The 25,774-nt window shown below is 38.7% G+C and overlaps 1 protein-coding gene across 2 annotated transcripts in view; it reads left to right on the forward strand.

Annotated features, from left to right (window-relative positions):
* The window catches only part of tmem132e (transmembrane protein 132E), a 444,092-nt gene that overhangs the window by 406,601 nt on the left and 11,717 nt on the right, over positions 1 to 25,774 (forward strand). For both annotated transcript variants that reach the window (XM_042499185.1, XM_042499184.1), the window contains exons 6-7: positions 2,110 to 2,315; positions 12,821 to 13,100. In XM_042499185.1, the coding sequence (XP_042355119.1) occupies positions 2,110 to 2,315; positions 12,821 to 13,100 (486 nt within the window). The remainder of the gene's footprint in view (positions 1 to 2,109; positions 2,316 to 12,820; positions 13,101 to 25,774) is intronic.

Genomic DNA, 25,774 nt, shown 5'->3' on the forward strand with positions numbered 1-25,774 from the left:
GTATCGTGTGTGTGTGTAATTGTTCATAGATCATTATGCCGAGAATGGGCAGCAGAGGTGGTGGGGTTAGGACGTGCTTTGCATACCTAATTTGCACTGTACATGCTCAGCAAACACTGTTACTTAGAAGCGCTAATTTGACTGCATAAAAGATGCAAATTAGATCAGAGAACAGCCCACAGTCAGTAAGCATTGTTTACAGTGCTGGTTCTCAACGCTGTACCATCAAGGCCGTAGAGTCTGCAGCATTTTTTTTATTCTGACCAAACACAGCAGCAGCTGATTTTCACTGATTCGTTCCACGTCTCTGGTTAAAGCCGCCCAAATCAGCTGCTGTAGTGTTTGGATGGAGTGAAAACCTGCAGAGTCAGTGGCACACGGCTAAGAAGCACTGGTCTACCGTGTGCTAAATATTAACATACAGCCTCATTTTAAAGGTTGATTGTGTAAGATTTAGGGGCATCTACTGGCAGAGAATGGTGTGTAATGTTCATAACAATGTTTTAATTTGTTTATAATGACCTTATTTCCTTGGCATGAGTATTACATCCACATACAGAGCTGGTCCTCAGTGTTGGACTTAACACATTCAGTGCCCAAGGCAAGACCCCATCTCTTGTGATTATTTTTATTTTCTCTTAGATTAGATACACAAATAATAAATCAATTAGCCAACAATTACAGGCTACGTTACACATATGCATACATAATAATTAAACTTTGTCTTTTTTCTTTTCTTTTTTTTTTACTGTGCATTGGATGGTTTTTGTCCCTTCATTTTCTCTTATCCTAATGCTTTTCAAACACACGCGTCTCCATCATACCAACAAAAGCTCTAGCATGTTCTGATTGTGATGACCACTCACTGATGAACTAGTAGATGGTCCAGAGGTGATACCCCAACTAAAGACTGACAGTTTAGTATTTAGCTTTGGATTTTTTTTACCCTTATTCTGTACTTCTTGTACATTAAAAAGTACTTTTTGTAAATTGTGGACTGCTGTTTTGTAGCGTCAACTTCGGCATTTTGGCCATCGCCATCTTGGCTTTCAATCGAGTGACCCCACCCTTAATATACATTACTACAAACCAAACACTGGCTCTAGAAAGGGCCTTCAAGTTTTCAAGTTTATGAGTTTTCTAATGTTTTTCACCGCTAAGTTTTCCTACTTATTCATATGGGCATCTAGTCATGCAGATCCACTGTCTTAACTGCAGTATTTGCTGCAATATTTCAACCACAGCATTTCCCAGTGCAATTATTTAAATGTGCAATGTTCCCACTCTTGAATCTAGACTAATTTTAACATGTTACACATATTGTATATATTATATATATTTTTATTGTTCTTCTTGCTTATTTGTTCATCGTTGTAGCATTGCACACATGTATATTTTGTATTTTGAACCTACATACTAGTTTTATACATTTTGTTGTGGCATAAGGCAGAGTTTTATATTTTTCACACTTAACAAACTCAGGAAATTATCCATAATATAATTTAAATATTTGCATATTAGTGCTAATTGTCCATTACTGTATTTCTTAAACTTATAATTTTACACACTTACATATTCAGCATATTGTACATATATTATTTTTAAATATTTAAATATTGAGGTACTAGTGCTAATTGTTTCATGATTTCTGAGATAGTTTCAGTTTTATGTGCATAGGTTTTTAATTATATTCATGTTCACAGTTTTCATTAAGACTTTTTATCCACTAGATGGTAGTTATCCTGACTACCCAAGATATTGTTTCTGGTTACTGTAACTGTTGAGTTTCTCCAATCTCAAAATCTGATCTCCAAAAAACTGATCTCCAAAAAGTAAAGCCACGAGTGTTACCTCTATAGGGTTAAGACAAAATGGAAGCACCTGCAGAGATGGTTTACATGTCCTGAACTTTCACATCACATTCAGATATCTTGCTGCGTATTTGCTCTGCTGAAAGTGTCAACCTTGAAATGCTCTGTGATAAATTGTGGCACTGACAGCTGCATCCATACTGTGCCGTATATCATCACATATCACTTAGATCCTCTGCCACTGACGTGACCATTACCATATAGATGGTCTCTGACTTCTGACCCTGATCTGCCTTAGGTGTCCATGAATTGCGACTACGTGTTCGTCAACGGGAAGGAGACGCGGGGATCCATGAACGCGAGGGTTATCTTCAGCTACGAGCACTTGAGCGCACCGCTGGAGCTGACCGTCTGGGTGCCCAAACTTCCCCTACAGGTGGAACTTTCCGACAACAATCTGAGCTTCATCAAAGGCTGGAGGGTTCCCATTCTGCCCGACAGAAGGTGAGGCTCAGATCCAGAGATACAGTCAGCATGCATGCAGTGTTATTGGGAAATGACAGTTTCATGTAGCCTGAGTCTTATTTTAATAGCTTTGGCCTTCATTCCTATCTGTAATTATAGCATTGTACTCACCAAGGTAGCTGTTGACATTTGGGAACGCAGTACTAAAGACAGGGGAGGAAACTTAAGATCAGACAGGTTGTTATTTCAAAGAAAAAACATGGCAGGACTGTAATTACCCAAAATGTCTATTTATGAAAGCTCACAGATCGACTTCCTGCCTCAACTTTGACCTACAATAATGACCACACTTATATGCAGACAGTTTCCCACTTTCCATTTTGTGCTTGAAATAAAGTGGTTTCGATGAAATGGATGGTAGACATATACCTACACGTTCCTCAGTCAAACAGACTAAAGACCATAATGTGACCTATGAACATATGAGCTGTCCAGTCTGAACAGCTCAGTTTGTTAACATGGGCCTGTTAAAAAAGCATGCAGCACTTAAATCAGCGCACTTTGCGGTGCTTTTGCATCTAGCGTGAATCCAGCGTAATTTGCTTCTCTGTGACTGAGCCAAGCTTTGTCTGTTATCGATCTTCCAAATTAGCTATATCTCTCTTACCCTTTAACTGGCACTGGGGGTGGGAGGGTCAGGCTGTCTGTATTTTTCTTGATTTTCATTGATGTTTTTCATTTCTGTTATTGTTTTTAATCTCTGTGAGGCACTTTGTGTTACTCTTTGTATGAAAAGTGCCATACAAATAAAGATTTGATTTGATTTTGATTTGATGAGAAGTTAAGCAATGCACTGCTGTGGTTACAAAGTTAATTTTTATCCGAAAGTCGGGCAATATCACAAACTAACCGATCGTGGCACCAATAGACCAGGAACTCCCATGTTCTGCAAGGTAAAATGACTGCTTCTGTCAAAAAGAATGACATAACAGCTTCAGTCCTCGGTTGGAAATCGCTGTCTGATGGCAAGGTAGAGCGACAAAAATATTCTTTATATAACATATACTTAAAGGGTCAATTTTTTTTAGGTGGCAAATATACATTTGTTGCTGATCCCTCCACAGCAGTACATTGCTTAGCTTCAATGTCAGCACTCCTGCCTGCCTCTCCAAACTGGGGGCGTCTATTGAGGCCAAAAGACTGACTATAGATAAGTGCCTCATATAATCCCACTTCAAAAAATCTGAACTATCACTTTCAGTTATTATGATTATCAGCGCTCTGACCTATGTCACTGCTTTTAGCCAACAGCTGAGTGGGCATTTCCATTTTAAAATCCCAGAAAAGAAAGTAATGTAAAGTTTACCTCGATGGAAAGATATTCAGGAGCTCTGTACATTTCATATATTAGAACATTCTTTTTCTATATCTATACTTTAAAATAAAAGCCAACAGAGCCAGAATGCATTAGATGCGGCCAAGGTTTTTCATTTTTATTTTCGTACATGATGACCAGAGGACTCATTGTCCAAAGAGCATTCTAAAACATTAGAAACTAAAAGCAGCCTTCTCTCTGTTTCCCAGGATTTCATGTGTAGTTGCTTGTTTTGCTCCAATTAGTTGCTCAGGTAGGCAGCAGAACTGTACCCGGCAAAATGAGGCTCTCAAGTGCAAATTGATCTACGAGGCTGTCATGTTTGTGTCATACCCATCTGAACTGCTTTTACAAAACAAGTCCAAAACACAAACTTAATTTGACTTTGGGTGAGCATACAGAGAACATTTCATAATGAATACTGCTTGTTCTTTCACACAAATAATGTTTTTGGACTAACAAGCGGGTAATTTAGAGTGTTACTCAAGACTCCAAATAGTCAGGGTAGTTTCAGCTGTACTTCCAAATAGCAGCAACACTGCTGATGCAGTAGTTCAGCCATATGCTGCATATAACTGGTCTGTATTTGCTTCATTAGGATATTTTAGGTACCTGTTTTATTCACTTTCCAGATATGGTTTTGATCGAAGATGATTACAATAGGTTTGAGTATTAGATAATGAACCTATGTCCTCAGTTAAGGGCAAGTGCATAATTTCAACCACTGTTTGACTTTACTTTAGTTTAATTGGGAATCATGATTTCAAACTAAATATGTACGCAGGTGATATTTTGCTGACCTTGTCTTACCCATCATAATCCATCCCAAAAGCCCCAGAAATTGTTGAAATATTTGGTAGTCTCTCTCGTTATAAAATAAATTGGACCAAAAGTGAATACATGATATTATACATTACTGAACTGGTACCAACTCATTTTATGTGGAAAGCAGAAGAGATAAAATATTTAGGTGTAATGATTAAAACACCAATTGATAAAATGTTTGATTCAAATTCATAATCCTTACTAAATTAAAAGAGAGGACCTCAGATGGTGGTCAGAGCGGAAGTGCTTAAGATGACCTTAGATTGACTTTTTTTTTTTTTTTTATTGTTTTCTGTTCTATTATATCATCCAAAACCTTGGTTTGATTATATAGACAAAATGGTTTCTTCTTTTTTGTGGAAAGAAAAAAAAAGCCTAGAATTACTCAGAAAAAAAGTATATTTACCAAGAGATAGAGGGGGTCTGTATTAACTTGCACTTAAAGGTATATTTTGACAATTTTCAACCGTCTTTGACTCAAAATAATGTGGGTAGCATGTGTAGATGAACTGTGGTAAACTTCCCATCATCTAGATTAGGACAACTAGATCAAGATTATGTTGCTGCACGACTTATTTCTCTCCTCAGATGCTTCCAGAAGTTTCCAATGTCTGGTAAGGTGCGATGCATTCTGGTAATTTTAGGTTTTCTACCTCTTGAGCAAAAGTGTCCTTTTCCTCCTGTTTGCTTTGGTCATTTAGCACCAGTATTTGCATCTTTCTCCTGCAGAGATGGCCTAGTTTTATATGAGGAGTATCTTTATATCAGTGAAATGTTTCTTTGATGCCAGATATCCTTGATTTAGTGCTATACAAGTATAGAAATAAAAGTAGTTGGGATTGGCTAGAGGAATATCTTGTAAAGAACAAAAACAAATCACTTTCACGATATTGTAAGTAAAGTATATACAGATTAAAGGTGTTATATACATCTTTGCAACATCATGATACAGCTCTCGCACTTCTACACTTCTAGTGGTCTGTTTATATTGTCGCCATTGTGAGGAATAAAGGCCAAGTCTGGCCTTCATGTCAATGTTATACCACAGAAGCTTTTGTCGATAGAAAGAATCCAGCAGGCAATAAAAAATGAATGAGCTATTAGAAATATAACAGCTTTAGGTGAAAAGGCACCAGTGGGAGATTAAGGTTGTATGAGGTTGGACCCCGATGAAAAGTGGTCTGAGGTTAAGGAACCTGGGTTCATTAAAACATTCCTGCATTCTTGTCATGCATGGAGCAGTAACAAACAGGCCCACAACCCTTCATTTAGGAAATGTTTAATGGGAGCATTAACACTCACGCGGGTGGCTGCTGTCGTCGCTGCTGGAGTACATCACAGTCGACCAAATCCATTTCTACCCAAGCTGAATACAAATGGCGTGTTTAAGGAGTTGTTTGAAGAATTAAGGTATTTCAAATGACCTAGAGTGCTTGAAAAACATCTTGCATAGCCTCATTTTTCAAAGATCCCCAATGGGCTATAATGTGTTATAGATGGTGTATTATTTTGACGTGTAAAATGTGTCTTAAATCCCCACTTTCATTCATTTTTTTTCTAAAAGGCCCAGCCTATTAAAGTAGAACTCTGCAGATGAAGAATCATATATGGGCTTTTATCAGATTTGTGAGATGTTCAGACCTCGTTATTGTGAGTGGTGTTTGTCATTCGTCCAACGTTTACCAGGCCCCAGGGTTTGCCAGCAGTCTCGTATGGTGTAACTCTTGCCTAACAATATTTCCTTAGTTATTACCGTTCCCTGAAAACCAACAGTTGTGCTGGTTGTTTCAAGCAAATTGGCGTGTTTTAAAGTTTCTTTCTCTGAATTATGTATCCATGCGATTCTTCCAACCCATTTTCTATGCACCTATCTTCCCTTGTGCCGTCATGAAAACAATAATCAAAGACCCCTTGTGAGCTATTTTAGGTTGCTATGATTGCCACACAGCCAGGCCAGAGAATTCATCTCACTGCAGGTGAAGCATTTCTTTTTTGCATGCTGTCATTTGGATTTACTGAGGGAATGTAATTTCCTTTACTTCTCCCTGTAGATCTTTGCAGCATCAGGCAACTGCAGACAAAGGCAGCTCCCATCGTTCTCGATGGTGCCACATGCCGACTATTGAAGCTGCTGATACTGACTAGACTGGCCTTCCCACAGGAAGCTTTGTGTTTTCAGTGATATTTCTAGTGGTTGTGTTGGACATATCTTTTGATGTATGCGATATAGAATGTTTCTCTGTTGCCTGATTTGTTGCAGTAGCACTGTGACAGCAGGCTGGCGTTCACTTGGAGCTATTTAAATGTGAAATATGTTGTTTTTACATCATAAAGTAATTACCACTTTAATTTGAGACCTTAGTGTAGCTTGCAATGATACCTTCTGTTTACTTCACAGGAAATAGATCAATTTATCCTTATATATGCACCTCTTGATTGATTGATTTAGTAATGTTTTGTTTTTAAATCAGCCCACATCTCATTTCAGGGTAATCGTACTTGTTCTGTGTTGATTGATACAGAGGCTATTCATGAATCAACGTGTTTGGAAAAATGATAAATCCCTCATAAAAGAGCACATTTATCACTCATCATTGATTCACATACAGGCATGTGTGGTTTTCAGATGCTTCACATATTAAATTTAAGACATCTAATGTCAAAACATCAATCTCTTATGGCAGCAAAACAACCGCAATCAAGATCTACTTACACGCCAGGAGTCAGGAGCTTCGCCTGAATCACAAAGCCATCATCAGTAGATTGAGTTGATATTGTGCAACTTTATCACAGCACAGAAGGAAGCGTGCATCTGTCTCCTGAGGCTCGTGCTTGTGACAGGGCAGCTGAGTTGTAAACAGTAGTTAGCTCAATGGTGCTAGGTGAGCCAGCATTAGATGCATGCCATGGATGCATTAAGAGACCTGGATGCAGCGTTGAAAAGTTGCTAAGGAGCACATGAAGTCAAAAACGTTAAGCTGCCGCGTATAAAATTACCCAAATGATTAGCGCTCCTTCTAAATCATTGGGCCCACAGAACAAGTGCCCAAGAGACATCCGCAGGTTGAGCCGGCCACTTCTGGTTCAGTGCTCTGCTATCTTGAACAGGAATAAAATTATTTACTCCTACGGTTTCTCTAGACTTTCCAAATGTTATTGCACTAAATTTATCAAATCATGAGAGTGAAATAAGACATTTTGTGGGATTGCAAAGCTCAAAACATGTGCCTCTTACACAATGTTGGTACTGAGGAAAAGGGGTTTTGGGGCTAAACAGCATCACATCACAGATTTGGGAGGTGTAATTCCACAGTTTAGCCGCTAATTGACTCAAAATCCCAGCACACGTCTTGGGGGCCTGATGCATGTTGTCATCTTTGTAGTGGTACCGTTGGCAGTTGTAGTTCCATAGCAAGAAAAAAGTTCCTAACAACTGCTCACAACAAGGTCTGTGGATTATCTTGAGTGAACAGGTCATGATTTCTGGAAAGAGACATTGCGGTTGAGTTTTTTTATTGTATGTTTTCGGTGCTTTGAGCACACACAAACCAAGTGCCATCTAATTACATTATATTTGAGAAAATATGGGCGATATTTCCAACACTCTGCAACTCACACCAAAACAATCTAGTTTGATAAATAGCACGGCAGGTAACATGTAGTTTTGATTTTGGGGTGAACTGTCCCTTTAACGAAACATCATCACTGTCAACAAGACTGGCAAACTCTACTGTACCAAGATGGCAGGCAGAGAACGGACACACAGCAACAGGATTTACGAGAAATCATCTTAGTTCTGAGGGACAGCAGCACTTACAGCTCTGGCAAGGGATGGCAGGATCTATTTGTCCTGACCTTGGTCTTGTCTGTTTACAGTAATCATGGAGCGTTGTGATTATGAATTAGATGATGTTTGCACAGGCCTCACAAAGCACTGTAAATAAAACCTCCAAGTAAGAACTCTGATACAATATATTGTAGCTCGTTAGTCATCTCAAACATATTCCAGTAACACCAAATCATGATGATTATCTGCATCAGACTTTACTAAAGCTGCTTCATTTTGGGATTGTTAGACTGAATTATTGCCTTTTCATTAACTCCCATTAATCCCCCTATCGCTCAGTCTCTCCTGCTTATTTTTTTGCTCTCACAAGCTCTCCAACTCTCCTTTGCACAACCTCTAACCTCCCACACGCTCTCCCTCACCTCCTTAGCTCTTTAATTTCCCTTTCCTTTGCAGTCTTTCCATCCTACATTCCCTCACTTCTGCAATGTGACACATTCTGAACCTTCATGCGCAGCAAGGTCTCTTGGCCTGCAGTGGGCCTTTGCTACAGTGCAGCAGAATTGCTCACTGGCTGCATTATCCAGCAACATGCTCTAAAAAAGGAAAGAAAGTGTAATCGGGCGGGCAGCCCGTGTGCACTGAAGCTTCAGCTTGTACGGTTGTATCAGAGACTCTAATAAGAACAGACAATATTCTTCTTGGGGAGAAAAAATGTCAGCCTTATTTTCAGGTACAGACTCAGAAAGGTAAACTTTCACTGACCTGAGCCCAGAGTTGTGAAACTCCTTGACAGAGACGGAGAGAGTCCTACTGTCTCATTGGGTTTTTCTCTATCTTTAAGTGAATGAGTAACTGAGTGTGCAGCCTCAGCGTCTGCTGTTAACTCACTTACCTAAGTACAACAGCAACTACATGACCTGAAGCTACACTGTCAGTCTGCGACACACACAGGCCCGCAGTATGAAGTCCAGATGACATCTAGACCAGAAAGCTTATATTAAAAGGAAGAAAAATGCAACCTACCTAAGATCAGTTTAAGGCCCCAGTTTTTTATGAAAAAAATCAGCAAAATCATGAAGTAATTGCTTTTGATTGGGTTTTTCTGGTTTGGGGTCATTTAGGCCCACAATATAGTTACATATTATTTTTTGAGGTATAACCGGAGGTCACATAAGACATATCCTGACTTTCATTTTTATTTATTGTATTTAACCTTTATTTACCCGTGATGGTCCCATTGAGATTAAGAATCTCTTTTTCGAGAGGCCTGGCCAAGACAGTCAGCAGTGAAAACACAAAGTTGCAGACAGAGACACAAAGAGAGACAAAATACAATTCACAGGCACTAAAATTTGCATTAAAAAAAGAGAACTATCTATGAAGCAAAAGTACTGTGTTCCATTTGCACTAGATTTCATGGTAGTCAGTTGGAAATTTCAACTGGAACAACCCCTAAAGTCGAATCTCTGACTCGGAAAGTTGGAGGAACGTCAGCAACTCTGACCTCAAAATCCCAAGGTAGCTGCTTTGCGCATCAACAGCAGTGAAAGCTGTAGAAATATTCTATTTATCAGCACTTCTTTCTCATTTTTGTTTCTCGTGAAATAGTCATACACACAGTCCTATCCAGTGTATATATTTGGACACGTGGCTACAGTCTTGATATACGTAAAATACATTGTAATGTGTTGTAATTTACAGGTATGGCTAAAATCTTCATTTTTTGACTTCAGTCTATGAGTCGATCTACCCACATTGCCTATAATGCACCCAGTCTCATCTTTTTTAGACCTTCCCTGCCCAATGAAACCTGCTTCTAGAAAGTCCTAGAAAGATTCTAAAATCTTACAAAAGTTTTAGAAATGTCCTGAAATCCTAGAAATGTCTAAAAATCCAAGAATTGTTCTAAAATCCTAGAAATATGTTTGGGACTGCTGTGACTGGCCCCTGGCCTGCTGGCATTTTGCAAAACTGGCTTCCAAGCAAAGCAAGTTGAGTATCTCTGCAATATGAGAAAAAGTGCTTTTGGTCATGAAAGCCTGTAAATGGGTTCTTGTAGAAATCTTCAGTACAAGTCTAAACCTGGAGATGAGCGCAATAGATCCTCTCTATTATTTAAGACAGAATCTATATGCAAGGTTATTTTAACACTCAAAAGTAAAACCAAGTTGTTGTAGCTAATGCTATTTTTATTATGCCATTTGCATTGTTATTGTTTTACTGTCTGCACACATGCACTTTGTACTAATACTATGCTTCATTGCACTGAACAGTGTAATGTCCTCAGCTTTTTACCTGTCAGGGCAATCATTTCCATAGTATTGAATTCATAGAGGCTTTGCCACATTGTTAAAAAAGCACATCAAGTGTTAATGGCTTTGCATTTTTTATTAATTTTAAAGTAACACATTCAACCAACCATAGAAACAGGAGTGATAAGTCCAGGACCTGAGTTTAACCAGAGCGAAAGAAGCTCCTGAGGTGAAGTTAAAGTGGGTTGAATGAACAGTTACATGCAGGTACCTCCAATGATCCATGAGAGCCTTATGGGAGGCCTTTTTATTCCTATACATCATATAACCTGCCAGAGCAAAGTTATAAGCGAAGCAGAGCACCGAAGCATTGGGGAGAAAGATGAGGTGTGGAGAGGAAGCATGCTAAGATGAATTAATAATCGGACCCAGTAGGTGGGACAGGTGGAGCAGCACACTCAACAATGCATATTGCTGTAGTGGGAGTGTATTCTAAGCGGTTATGAGACCTCAGGACTGAAGTGTTTAGCCTAATAATCAGACCTCTACCTTGAATCAATGGGGGGGATATATACTTTGTCAGTGGCTGACAGCCCTGCTGCCTCTCCTGAATCTCAAGTCGCTCAGATAGTTAAGTCAAAGCTAAGATTAAGCAGAAGAGTGCTTTTTAAGGAGTAACTGGCAGAGTGTCAAGACTGCTGGGAGAAGTTGGGTAACTCATACATCTTGTTGTAGAGCAGATTGCACTCAGTGGGGGTTGCACCTGGCATGTTTAACCCCGCTGCCCAGGGCTCCTGTGAAATAAGGGCATCAGTCCAAAATTCTGCTTTTTGGTGCCTATCATTCCCTCCCTGCTGGCTCAGAGGATCCTTTTCCTCATCGCCATTACATCAGAACAGATAATGTGATGGATTCACATGGAGTGGTGCCGACTTTCTCATCAGTGTTATGATGTCAAATTATAAAATGAGTAGAGACCCTTAAGAACAGAAGGCACACATTGAGACGTAGCATCGTGCCACAGTGCTGAGCATAATTTAGCAGCAGCTGCTCGGTTTAGAGAAGTGACTAGTTGTGATTGGTGACGGCTTAAAGTTCATAATGTTTTTATGAGGAGTTCTCAATCTTTTTGGTGGCCAATTCCAGACTTGGCCAGATTTTCGACATTAAGTGTAGCTTCGCAAGTTTTTTAGCTCAGTTGCTTTGTTTCTGGATACTTACAGCTGCCTAGAACTGGCAGACACAGCATTCATGGGTGGTTTAGGACAGCACTGACTCTATTAAATAAATCCTTGACACCAAATAGAGGAATGTTTAAGCGGTTTTTATTCCAATGCAACAGCTGTGACCAGAAGCATTATGTCTTCAGGTTGTTCCTCGGTCTTCTGAAGTCCCATTCTTGTGAATGTGATATATGAAGAACGCTTTGAGTGAATTTCTTCAAATTTGGCACAAACGTCTACTTTGACTCAATGATGATCTTATTAGATTTTTGTGGTCAAAGGTCAAGGAAAGTGGTGGCTTTGTCTGTCTTATTCTCATAAGCACATTATCTCAAGAAAACTATGAGGGAATCTCTTCAAATTTGGGACAAACCTTCACTTAGACTCAAGGATGAACCAATTTGATTTTGGTGGTTGAAGATCAAAGGTCATTGTGACCATTGGTCCATCTCATTCTCATTAACGACATATCTCAAGAAGGCCTTGAGGGAATTTCCTTAAATGAAGCACAAACATCCTTTTGGATGCTACAATAAACTGATTAGATTTTTTCAAAGGCCACTGTCATCTTATGAAACATTTTTTTGGCAATAACTCAAGAAATTATATGCTTCTTATGAAAAGATTTCACACAAATGTCAGATGAGATCAAATATGAATACAATGCTGATATTTAATATTCAAACAGGCTAATGGTCAACCTTATTGTGACATCATAAAGTTCTACAAAAGCACTTTTTTGGCCACTATTCAACGTCATAACTCAGGAACAGAAGAGAGGTCATCTGGTCAGATATTGACTTGGTGGCACCAAACTTGTGTGTCCATTATTGATTGTATAGATCATCTGTGCTGCGGGGTTAAAAGTGCTTGTGAAACATTCACATTTTAGAGTTTGTAGCTTCTTAGCAGCAACATCCATATGTGAAGCATGGTCATCTGTCATGGCTACATATCAGTCTGGACAGACATGAATGTGAAATGCTACGGCAGGTTGATGTATTGATGCATACAACCCCAAGATGGAAATTCCAGTTTTTCCTTCTATAAATATTTTTCCATTTTTCATTCATTCCAAGGAGCACCAGAGACAGCGATGCAGATGATGAAGACGACGAGCGCCGGGTGAGCCGAGGCTGCACCCTGCAGTACCAGAGGGCTCTGGTCAAGGTGCTTACCCAGTTTCACACCACCTCCACAGAAGGCACCGACCAGGTCATCACCATGCTGGGGCCTGACTGGCAGGTGGATGTCACAGACCTGGTCCAGGACTCCCTAAAGGTGGCCGACCCCAGGATAGCTGAGTTGGTGGACAGGACGGTGTTGGTGGGTCTGGAGCTGGGATCGACTGTGCTGAAGGTAAACAAACCGCCTTTTTACAGCTCAGTGCTGAGAATTCACATAAATCAGCAGTGAAAAATTAAGTGCCTCTTGATGACAAATGACGCGTCTGAGTGAGAAGCGTGAAAGCAGGCGTGGTGTTCCTTGAATGTGCCCACCACAGCTACCACACACATAATGAAGGCTGAGGTAAATAGATGAGAAGGGAAGATTTAAAAAGTTAGAGCTCATTACTCTTTCAGAGTTTGCAGCAGTTGTTAGCCAGGGCTAAAGAAGCTGGTTTCTCTTTGAGATTGCTGATCCCTTGATTAAAGGATAATGCAGGTGTATTACAACATGGGGTTTATTTTCAGAGTTTTGATCTTTTTTTTCTTTTGGTTTTAATAATATTGTACTCACCAAAAAACATTGCTGGTAGATTGAAGATGAACCCAAAAGACAGTTGATAAACTGTGATGGGTGGGTGCAACAGTTAGGGAATTAATATCACTGTTCATCTTTGTTTTCTCTTAAAAAAAATCTGACAAACATGGGAATTTGTTTAAAACCTGATCTATGATTTAATTCTGTTGTTTTTCTTTGCCCTTTTCCCATATCATATATATTTAACATGAGGAATACAATGGTATCATTACTATTGGGAATGATGGCCTAAAGCTGGGATAATCAACTTGCTTTACCCCTAAGCTACTTTTGCAGTATGACAAGAGGCCAGGGGCCAGTTAATAGACAAATAGTCATATTTATCCGTGTATATAATACATGAATTGCCTGTTTTGAATATTTGCATGTTTGCTGTCCTGTGAGGATATTTGGGACTCAGTGTATTAGCTGTTGGCACTTTTTTTAAACAGTTTATTTTTTTGGCTTTTTTAGTCTTTATTGATGATAGGACAATGATAGTATGAAAGGGGGAGAGAGATGGGATGGCGTGCAGCAAAGGGCCGAGGCCGGAATCGAACCCGCAGCTGCTGCATACCCTCTGTAAATGGGGCACCTGCTCTACCATCTGAGCCACCATATACAAGCTCTACTTTAATGCTTTTTCTATATGCTCTGGCACCTTGTTTACTTTCAAATTGCAAAGAAATCCAAGTATGAATCCATTAATTTTCATTGTTATTTAGAGAATGTTTTTTTTGGCAACCTGGTACCTATTGCAGGTCAAATTTGGGCCGCAGGCCTTAAATTGTATAGCGCTGACTGAAACTAAGAACACAACACCAAAGTTGTAATGAACAAGATTCATCCTTGAAGTTTCACAATCAATCTATTGTCCCTTCCATCTTTCTTTGTCTCCCTTTGTCTGCTATAAAACAACAACCCCTCGATCTCTCTTATGCGGCTGTTGATGTCCACTTCTCTCAAGTAAAAAGAGCTCCCTGACGGAAAGTGCATATAAATGCCTCAGCCGAGACAGATTCAGGAGTGCTTAAAAAAAGGAAGCAGCAAAAGTTATGACTCCTGGGCAGTGATTTACTGATGCTTCACTGGTCATTTATGGGGACAGAGAGAAGTAACGGTTGGTGAGAGTTTTGATCACCATGAAAGATCACAATTTCAGACTGTCAGGAGGAAGAATGGTTGCCTGATGGATGCGTCCAATGATGGCGAAATAGGGAGGAAAGATATAAGTCACCAATCCATCATTTTAAATGGGCAATGGATCATTTGTAATCTGGTGAAGGACATGAATAATTATCAATTTACCACCAGACATAACTTGCCACTCTGCGTCATAGCAATTGTAAATAAATAAATAGATAAGGTGTTCAAAAATAATTACATCCCTCAAACAACTTTATAATATTGTGAAATGATATAGAGCAACATGCTAGAGCTGGTCTGGAAACATTGGATCACTCAAACACCCATTGTTATTGGATTAAGTCCTCCATCAGGTGGCCCTCAGGCCCCCTTCTCATCCGAGCAAGCCTTGTTCGATGTCATTTAATCACTATTCAAAGGTCTTTGTGATAAGTCTGCAGCCATCCTAACAGCTCTTTGAGGGTGTACTCACTGGTGCTTTGAGCAAAATGCTAACAATGATGAAGCAGGTATGTTTATCATGTTCATCATTGTAGTTCAGCATGTTAGCATGCTAACATTTCGAGCACAAATTATAGCTAAGGATGGTGGGAATGTTCAGCGTATTCTCATTCCAGGGCATCAAAAACGGCAGCTTGGTCAGTGGCCGCCAATTTCTGATTACGACACACAAGGCATCCTTTAGTATCTGTATGTGATACACTGGGCTTTCAGCTAACTCCAGTGTAAATAATGCTGAAGCAATGATGTAGTATATTGGACGAGAAAGTTCAAAAGTACAGTGGGAGGAGGGGTGGCGGATGGGTAAAACAAACACAGGACTTTCACTAAGAAGACGGATGTTGGTGTCTCATGTAAGATTTAGAGTTGATTTTAACCATTCAGTAGTTAATGTCGCATGACATGCATCAGCCCAATGACTAAATTACTTAATTCACACAGAAAATTTCATGGCTATTTATCCAAAAGTTGTTAAGAAATTTCACAAATGTGAACTTCATGTTAAATTGTGGTCACCAGAGTCAATGGGATTCTTTGTCTTGCCATCAATGCAAAACTTTGTGCAAATCCACCTGGAAGAGGTTGAGATATTTTACTGGATATCTAAAAAGTTTAAACCTCCCGATGGCACTGGACAAAGAGTAAACAGATCACAAAAGCTTTCATTATTTATCATCTGGGCACCATAAAAATCTATACAAAATTGTCATGATAAATCTACCCAATAGTTGTCAAGATATTTCACTAAAAGCCAGAAATATCAACCCAGCTGATGGTGCTAGAAGTAAAGTTAGGGAATAACTATTCACCACGAATGCATGTGTGAAGTTTCATAGCATCCATGTAATAGTTGATGAGATATTTCAGTTCTTAACTAAAGTGGTGGAATGACCACATTAACAATCCTTCGAGCTATGCGGCTAACGTGGCTAAGTGTGTAAGTCAAGTGATCGCTCGCCAATGAGACCAAACTGAAACTCCAGCTGCTTCCTGCACCTGCAGCTCACTCTCTGTAGGTGTCAATGAATCAAAAAGGCAAAGTAAAAACACTTTTCTTAAAAAGGCTTGCGTGAAACCCCAAATAAGGAAACTGAAATTAGAGCCCTGCGCAATGAGATAATTAATGGCTTTCAAAACTCACATTACAAAGAAGTTACAGTAAAAGACCTCCAGTTTGCAGAGCACAGAACAGTGAAATTATTATGCAGATTTTCTGAAAGTGAACAGTATAGATCTCAACAATGGAGCTCTTACTAAAATTTTCAGCCTTTCAGAGGATTTGAATTAGTCTTTGACTCTTTCAGAGTCCGATTCAAATTGTCCACCAGCTCATGAATGTGAATAAAGACAAGGAGCAGCTTTTGTTCACTTAGTGCAGTCATTTAGTTTCTCTCTTTTTGGACACATGGTTAAGGATTATTGCATGAATTACTATTTCTCTGTTAGATTTGACAGTTTTTTTTTAATTGAGGACACAGAGAAAGTATCTGAGCTTTAAAAGTTTTAATATAAAGATAGTACATTGTAGATTTCTGTATATTTATGTTCCGTAATTACATGGCAGAATGATGACTTTCTAGGAATTTGGCAAACCTGGGGGGAGTTGGGGGGTTTAATCCAAAGGATTATTGAACAATAGCTGCTTCTCAAAGCCAGACTTGGACAGAATTCACAGTTAGTCGTCTCATCAGAGATTATTTCATTAATATCTGAAAACACCAACCGCTTGCCCAAACACACACAGCAGATAGAAATAGAGTCCAATCTGGAGAATCTTTAATCTCCCATGAAAATTATAGCTCAATATTTACTCTATGATGTATGAACAGTATGGCACATATCTCAACTATTTGATTTCTATTTAAATGATAACGGCACCCGATGATTTAAATGGATTTTGTGGAGAAATGGTGTCACTCACAAAAAGAAAAAGTGGAGGTTTGTAGAGTGAATATGGAAGTACAAATTCCATACATAATTTAGGTCCATCTAATGTATATGAAATGGTGGGACTCTTCAAATATTATCACATCTTTTTAAAATAGAGAGTTATGTAATAGATGAAGGTGAGAAGATAAGAAATGCAATGAAATGTCAAAACAAACTTCTACATCACGGCTTCTATCCCCAGATGTCGCATAGACAAGAAAAACGACACAGGACATTTGTCTCGTGTCATTCCCCCCCTTCCTGTCTCTCCGCACTTTGATCTACCTAATAAAGTTGAAAATGTCCCCCAAGAAAGTAATAGTTTTATTGGAGCGTCTATCAGGGATACTAGGCAGACTGTTCTGTTGCACGGCTCTAGCTGTCGAGGGAACCCTTGCCTTGCGGGAAGGGGTGTAGAGGTTTATTTTGCAGCTGTTGCACCCACTTACTCTGCAACGTGGGAAGCTGTGTAATTGCCTGAAAGTTTACAGGACGGTAAAAGTTGAAAGCGAGGGTCATGTTTTCAGGGTTTTTTCGCTGTGTTTCGAGAGGTATTACATTTGTATTTCATCAGAACTTCATCCTCTTGGAGAAGAAGCACTTTGTGTTTTGTGCAAACAAGCAGAAATAGGCAGGATGCATCTCGGTGCTCGTCAGTGTTGATTACACTGATGGAAGGTTTAATAAAAAATCGTCATTTGTACAAGATGAAGGCTCCAGCTTGTTGTCAAAGCATAATCAGACTAAACTGATCTGTCACTTGAGTCCACAAATAATTGATCAAGGTTCAATTTGCTAAAACTGTTCCTCAGAGTAGTAAATTGTATTTTGCTTGGAGTTTTGTTTCTCGACGTTGTGCACAGGTTACTGTCTGATGTTGTTAACTGATGCTGCCTGTTACATGTGTCATATGTGTGCTGAATATTAAAGGAGAGTGAGTCGGAGATGTAGAACGGGCAGAAACAGGCTGGATTTGAAAATACGCCCTCCACCTCCTCGTCTCTCTATCCTAAGTTCCTCCAACCAGAGGACCACAGACACATGCACATGCCCCAAACAGTAACCCAATGTTTACCATACATGATTCAGATTCAGAAAACTTTATTGTCTGTCATGACAAAAAAATCGTCTTTGACGTGGCTCAACATACAACATACAGTGGAAAACAAACTCGGCCAGTAAACATGTAGCATGTGTTCCTAAAAACTGAATTAATACCTGATACTAATAATTTAGACAATGTACTACTGTGTGCAAAATGGTATCGTGTTTATGTAGATGTGTTGATCATTACCATTTGTTTAATATGTTTGTTGCAGTGAGATTAAAGGAGTTTTTATAGGTGTTTTCCTTGGCCAAGGAGACTTTTTAGCGGCAGCCTGATGGTAGTAGCGGGAAAGACTTATTCGGAGGATGAGTGGGATATTTTGTAATGTGTTTGGTTTTCCTTTTAGCCGCTAAAGTATGAAGTACTGATAATGGAGTTTGGGTATTTCCAGTGATTTATTTACTCTTGCATTGTAGCATTGGTTTATCAGACCACAAATGAGAATCAGCCAGTTAGCCATTGCTTTCTGGGGAGGAGAGTGAGCAGCAGCTTTGGAGCTTTGATTGGTGGTTATAGCGGCTCAAATTTTGCTAGCACAAACTCTCCAGTGCAGCCATGCCCAGAGGAAGAGTTTGCTGCTCGCAATAGTCTTTTCTTTGTCTCTGAGAAATAAATCAGCTTCTTGCTTGGAGATAAAGAAAATTCTGATCGTTTGTTCAATGACGCCAAAATGAAACCACTTATTCCAGCTTTAAGGCCATATTATAAAAAACAGCAACCAGGAGCAAATTAGTTAAGGTTAACTGTTTTTATATGTTTATACTGTGAGTGATATATATTGAATGAATTATATAGTATTATATTATATTTGCTGCTCTAAATTTACTGTACAGCTTAATTTGTATTTTCAAACTTTAGAGGGATATCTATTTCTACAGAATACACAAGAAACACATATGACTTTACTACATGCAAGAAAAAAAATACTAGAACTGTGTGACTTTTTCTGTTTTCTTATTTACACACCAAGAGAATTTGAAATGAAGCTGTGTGTCTATTTCTTAAAAACAAAGATAAAACTACACTACGCCCCTTCTCACTTTGGCTGTCCCAAGTGGCAGCAAAAAAAACTGTTTGAATTTCAAAAAATGTGAAATGCTTTCAATATGCTGGATTCATACTGTATTATGTCACACACTATTTGATAAGATGCCCTTCTAGTCTCCCAATTAGTGGGGACGGCATACTCTTACTGCTCCTCAACTTTGTAATTAAGATGCACTTTGTACTTGCAACTTTAGCTTTCAACCAGCCCAAGTTTATTTTAGCGTTATTAAACATAATGAAAGTATAACTGAAGGTTTAAATTGCCTTTAGCAGATCCCTACATTAGCAGCTTATGGTGATATAGGGCACAGCCTTCAGATGAGACAAAAGGTGTTAATGATCTCTTCTCAAGGTCTGTTTAAAGTGGTGCTCACTTTAAACAGACCTGCGTAATTTTCTTTAGATGTCTGAGGATGCTCTGTTGCATGAAAGGTGACTTGTTTTCCTCTTTCTGTAAGGTACCCACGACATCAGCTGCTTGCATGAATAAATCCTCCACTGACATTCCCATTGCACTGCAAAGCAAAATTATGATTTATTGAATGCAAGGTTTGAGAAGAGAGGCATGGAGTGTAGTAACGAGAAAATAATGTAGTGTGATGCAAGTAATATGCACTAGCATGAGTGAGTGCTCACCCACGCTTAGTGAAGAAACACTGCTGGTCAGTGTCAATCTGCTGGACTCATCATTGATCTTCTGTTTGCCTTAAGCATCAGTGAAATAGTGCCGCGGCTTCCTGTGAAGGCCACCAATACAACGCCTCGCACAGCCACACAGCAGTGACTGATAGAGGAGCTCCTAGTTGAGGAACATGTAAAGTGTAACTACTTTCGTGCTTCACTTCACCTCCCCTGCCTGCAGCACTGATGACAAATTCAACTGGGAGCTGGGCTGGAAGGAGCTACACAGCTACAGCTGACCTCTCCTTGCTGGCAGACAGAAACGCCGACATGGAACACATTCATCATTCATCACTCTGTGTAGCTGTGAATCAATATTCATCCCACATTGTCAAATTTTGTCAAAATAGCACTGTTTACTTTCAGCCGGGAGGTGCTGGCTTTTCATATGTTAATTATCTCCCACCATCAGAGGGGGAGAAAGTGTTTTCAAAGTAAAAGGGACAGACTCGGTTCAAGAATCTTTTTTCTTTCACTAGCTTTGTCCCTGCCCCAATTAGGATTTTAAATAAACCCTGCCGCAACATTCAAACACTTGAAATTGGCTTGATGAATGTGACATGAAACACCTTTCTTTCCACAGTACAACAGTTGTCACATTGATATGGGTATACTTTGTAAAAAGTATAAAAATCACAGGTGAGTTCTCAAGAATTTAAAATGGACTTGCTATGATCATGTTCTTTGGGTTTCTCTGGTCAAAAACACTTTGTTTTAGCTCCTGTCTTTACAAAAAAAAGCCCCGTCTGCTCTGATTGGTTTGCATTTTCGGGTCTTCTTTTTTCTTAGCACCTCTGCACCATCATTGCAGTTGGGAAATGGCTGTAACAGAGAATGACGGTACTATCTGCCATGGGAAATCACAGATAAAAACTTCTGAACACAACTGGACATGTTCCAGCAGGAATATGAAAGCAAATTAGGGAAAAAATCTCCAACATCAGCAGGCAAAATTATATTTTTCTCTGACATTAGCATGTAGCAGTTTACTTGTAGCTAGGGAATAACTATGTGTATAGCTGCACTTTCTGGTATTAAAAAACACCAAAAAATGCTTTTAAACCAGCACAAGTAAACTTGTTCCAGCAGAAACTTGATCCAAAATTCCCTGATGTTAGCCAGTAGCCACGTGTAGTAGTTTATGTAACCTTAATATTTGTAGTAGCGTGCCTGGAGCAGATGACCAATTAAAGAAATCCATCGCAAAAGTAGAAAAAAACATTGGAAACAGTTTCAGAACATCTGAGGTTTTTGTTCACACGGATTACTTTTACATACATTTACCCCATTATCTGAAAGTTTGGCCACACTTAATATCGCCATCCTCACTGTAACATTATATGCTATACTATGAATTACAGAATATAATAAAACGTAATGTTTGGCCATGGTGTCTGCATGGTGAGAGTGGTATATTAACTTAAAAACAGTAACCTTTTTTATTTGGAGGTAAATTTCCAAAATGGACATTAAATATTATGTATTTTTAATCTCAAAATTGTGTAAAATATATAGTATTAAGTAGTCAAAATGTAACATCCAAGTTATGGTGAACCACAGAGAGTGACAGAGTCATTGTAAAAAGGTAGATCTGTATCACAAGTACTATGTACCAAAATACTGATCGACAAATGGCCACAGTTTATCACTTACTCTATTGGCACTGATGCAGTCCTCTGTTTTTAAAATAATACTTGGGGGAGAGAACTGCTGGCACTTGCAGAAAGAAATTGTGCTTCAAACAAGCTTTTGTCACATTAAAAATGAAAACCTAGGGGGAAAGATTTTCTCCCAGACTGTTATCAATTTGTGATGTTTGTGATGTATTCCAGGGTGTATTTGCTGATGAAGTGCTGCAATTTAGTTTTTCGTTTTCCCTCAGATTGCCTCATTTTCTTTTACCACAGTACCAGATTTTCTAAGTTTGCCCACAATGTCTGCGGGAAACTCCCACACGTTCTGCATGCAGCATGTGTGGGTGAAGGGAGTAATATTGATTGTGATAACATCAGTAGTGAGTAGATGAAAAACAAGATATCATGACTCACAATTTAACATATAAGATATTGAGGTTCGTGTTGTAATCTGAAATTGCATCTTTTCTATCTTGTACAATGTTTACCATGTTACCATGCAGCTGGCCAAAAGTATTTCCAATCAGTTGTTTGTCAAGAGAATTTAGAATACTCTAAGTGTCTTTGTAACTCATATTTTCATTAATAGCTTTTAAACTGAAAATTGAGACTACAATGAATACCCAAACTTTCAGTATCATCAGTCATGTCCTACAGTTTAACAATTTTCAGCTTCAAACAATAAAAAATAATTTGTTTAAAGCTGCAAGCAGGGATGAACAGGCCCTCGCAGCTTTGCACACCTCAGGGGTATGGTATTCACTGCAGGGAGCGGTGGCGCTGGAGATGACATATTGCACAGTATAAAACATTTAATTTTCTGTTGCCAGTAGGTCTCTCTGTAAGTTTAACAAAATATTGGCATCTAGATGTCTTCCAGTGGTGACGTTTATCGAATACTTAAAGTTTCAGCCAGATTTGACCATCTACAGCGGTGTTAAAAACAACATCCTGTTTCATGACAAAACACGGAAATATAAGGCCTCACCATGGTCATACTTTTCTGTAAAAACTTAAGCTTTTAATAGCCTTTGGTCTCAAAGGTTTTAAGATGGCAAACATAAAATTTGAAGTTGATAAGTTTCAATCTTTTGGAGAAGTTAGTTAAAGTATAACCCCTGTACAGGGCCAAAATGCACAAAAAATGCACACTAAATTCAAAATGGCTGACTTCCTGATGGGTTTATAGTATGGCTCCAAGATCATTTTTTTGAACACCATAAGATGTTACATCTGCCTCCCAATTTTTGTACATCTAGGTGAAATATACTGCAGGGGCACCTTCAATGAAATTTTGTAGAGGAAGCTACTGAGCCAATTTTTTGACACCAGAACATAAGACCTCTAAAATACAAGTTTTCAAGACACTTTAGCCCCTCTAAAAATGTGATTTATTTGCATAAATAATTCCTTACGTTTCAATAGGGTGCTTGGCCCGAACTAAACACAAAGTCATCACTGGCTAAACTTGCCCTTAACAAAACTTAAAGTGACAGGAAAAGTCTAGACAAGATGCTCCTACAGAAACCCTGTGTTTCTATCTAGTCTGTGCACAAATTATACAGTAGTGCATAAAGTTGTAAATACATCTATTTTTAACGTCACAGTGCGATACAAATAACAGCACCATGGCTCAGGCAGTAACACTGATAAGTATCCATAAATCAAATTATGCCTTACATAAGAATTCTAGGTGAGCACAGTTGCAGAATTAGGTGTAAGGAAACCTTGAGCAATCCAGTATTTCAAGGATATTCACAGCCTTTAAACTTGCAAATATTATGAAGGAATGAATCATTCTGAGCACTTCTGTTTTCTCTCTTTATTTTCCTCCACATTCAAGCCGCTTTTTGTACTTTGGCAACTGTGGGTGGCAACTCCTGTGAGCCATTTTATCTATAAATATCACTGGGTACCGCTCCTGTCCCAAAATGTGAGCTTGGCTGCTTATTGATTTAAAATAGATTTTTTTTTTCATTCTGTATTTCTGTTAAGTTGATTTGTTATAATGGTGTCTGTTTCATTGGAAAAATAAGTAATGCTCAGGTAGATTTGGGGTAACGAATCTATTGACAACTATAACATGCATGAAACAGGTTTATGTGATGTTTGAGGGTCTATGTGTGCCATCTCAAGTACCAAAAATAGCAGAGACTGTGGGAGGAACAAGCATTGGTACCAAACTTGCAATGCAGCATCCCTTCTGTAGCACCAGTGTGATTTTTCTTAAATATTCCTGAAATTGGATACATGACAGCTGAGAATAAAAGCCTTTACCATATGATATGTATCCATAAAGGATCATAACCCAGAACAAGATTAGTTTCTGTGATTCAATTTTTTTATTTATTTAGACAATCAATGTGCACAATGTGGTGTATTTTTTAACCGTGTTTTGACATTTGTACATAGTTGCAAGTATTGATTTTGATAGTATTAGATTTTCTTTTTAGTCACTTTAATTGGCCGGTGAAAATATCAGCCACAGTGAAATGGAACGTGAAAAATAGCAGAAAATCAATTGCAAGCAAACAGTTTTTACTGGTGGATTCGTACTCACTGCGACCTCAGTAGGATTTATGTCTCGATGTGTTTTCACAAAGAAACTGACTTGTTTTTGCTCTGGACACATCTTTCACCTCTCGGACAGTATTTATAAGATGACTTCTGGTCTTCATCTCTATCAACTCTTCTCTTAAACTAAATCTATCCCTAGAAACACACTTCTGCAGTCAAGTTGATGCAAAGTTGTTGTCGAAAAAGCTTCTGTAGTAATGTAAGAGTGATCCATCAGGCAACCGAGTTATCCTCCTGAAAAGTTTACTTATGCATCAAATTACTTTTATGCCTTAGGGCTTTGCATGTACACTTCTGTGTGTGTTTGTGCGTGTTTGCATGAGCACATGTTGCCCAGTAAACCTTAACTCTCTTCTGGCACATTAATCCAACACACTCAGACAGTATGCATATGGAAGTAGAACCTGACTGAAAAATGTTGCTGCTCTGTTAAAAGTTTGTTCTCCTATTTTTAGCCCTAAGCATTTACCACTATGGAGGATTACTTTATATTTCTTTGTAAAATTTTCAGCAATACTTGTTTAACTTTTATAACACTTTGCTCTGCATACACAGTGTGTTCTGCAGAGATGTATAAAACAAAATATCAAGGGCAGGGAAGTCGAGTAGCTGTAGGGTTAGATATATTCACACACACAAACACACAGCTGCAGAAAGCCTTTCACACAGCCGACACCTCCGCTTAATTGTTTCCAACCATTAGCCTCTGTAGGCTAAGAGGATGTTAGTAAGGAGCATTATACCATTCTTGTAGCTATGAAATACAAAGGTTGGCAACAGTCATCAAGCAATGTAATTAGTGTGAGCTATTATGTTGTAACAAATGCCATTACACTGAAAAAAAAGAGGGTAATGATCTCATTCTGAAGTGAAGAATATAGATTTTTTTTTATAGCGTGCTCAGAATAAGATACAAAAAGCTCCAGAAAAAGCTAGCAAGTGAACTTTGAGTTTAGAATATTTTAATATTTTACAAATAAAATGTGTCAAAAATACTTTGGAGGAGCAAACTCAATCACTGCTAAGGTGTGTGAAATGATGTTAAAAAAGCAGCAAAAGTTTGAAAATGAGACTTCTGGCATCCCTGACACAGGTTGCGGTTTGGTCCCTCCTCATTGTAACATGTTGACACCTTACATGGCACTGAACCAACTTGTGTATTGTAAATATGAGTTTACACACATATAATGTAAAAATGATTATGTAAAGACTTAAGCCTTACTTGCAGCAACACTAGCCCCCTTTACACTGCCTACATGATGCCGGCATGCTGATGCCACCCTTGTTTGGTTCTGTGTAAAAATGCAAAGACAGTGTAAAGACAGGACTTCGTAACGGCAATAATGTGTGATTTCTGTGTTAAAATGACAACTTTCTTTCAACAGACTACAGTAAATACAGTATATCTTGCTTGATCTGGTTAAAGTTTGATGCAAAAGGCAAAAAGCAAAAATAGAGAGAGGAACAAACATAAAATGCAAATTATAAAACTATAAAAAGTCTGGAGCACTTGAGTAACATGTTGACACTGAATTGCCCAAGAAAAGGGCCAAACTTCTAATGGCAGGTAAAATGTAAACATTCACTAATTCATTTTGATTCCTACAGGCAGTAGTTAAGTCTTGTTTTATTCAAAAAATGTTTTTTTTTTTTTCTTTCTGTCATCA

Source organism: Plectropomus leopardus, chromosome 13 (assembly GCF_008729295.1).
Source record: "Plectropomus leopardus isolate mb chromosome 13, YSFRI_Pleo_2.0, whole genome shotgun sequence".
Classification (NCBI taxonomy): domain Eukaryota; kingdom Metazoa; phylum Chordata; class Actinopteri; order Perciformes; family Serranidae; genus Plectropomus; species Plectropomus leopardus.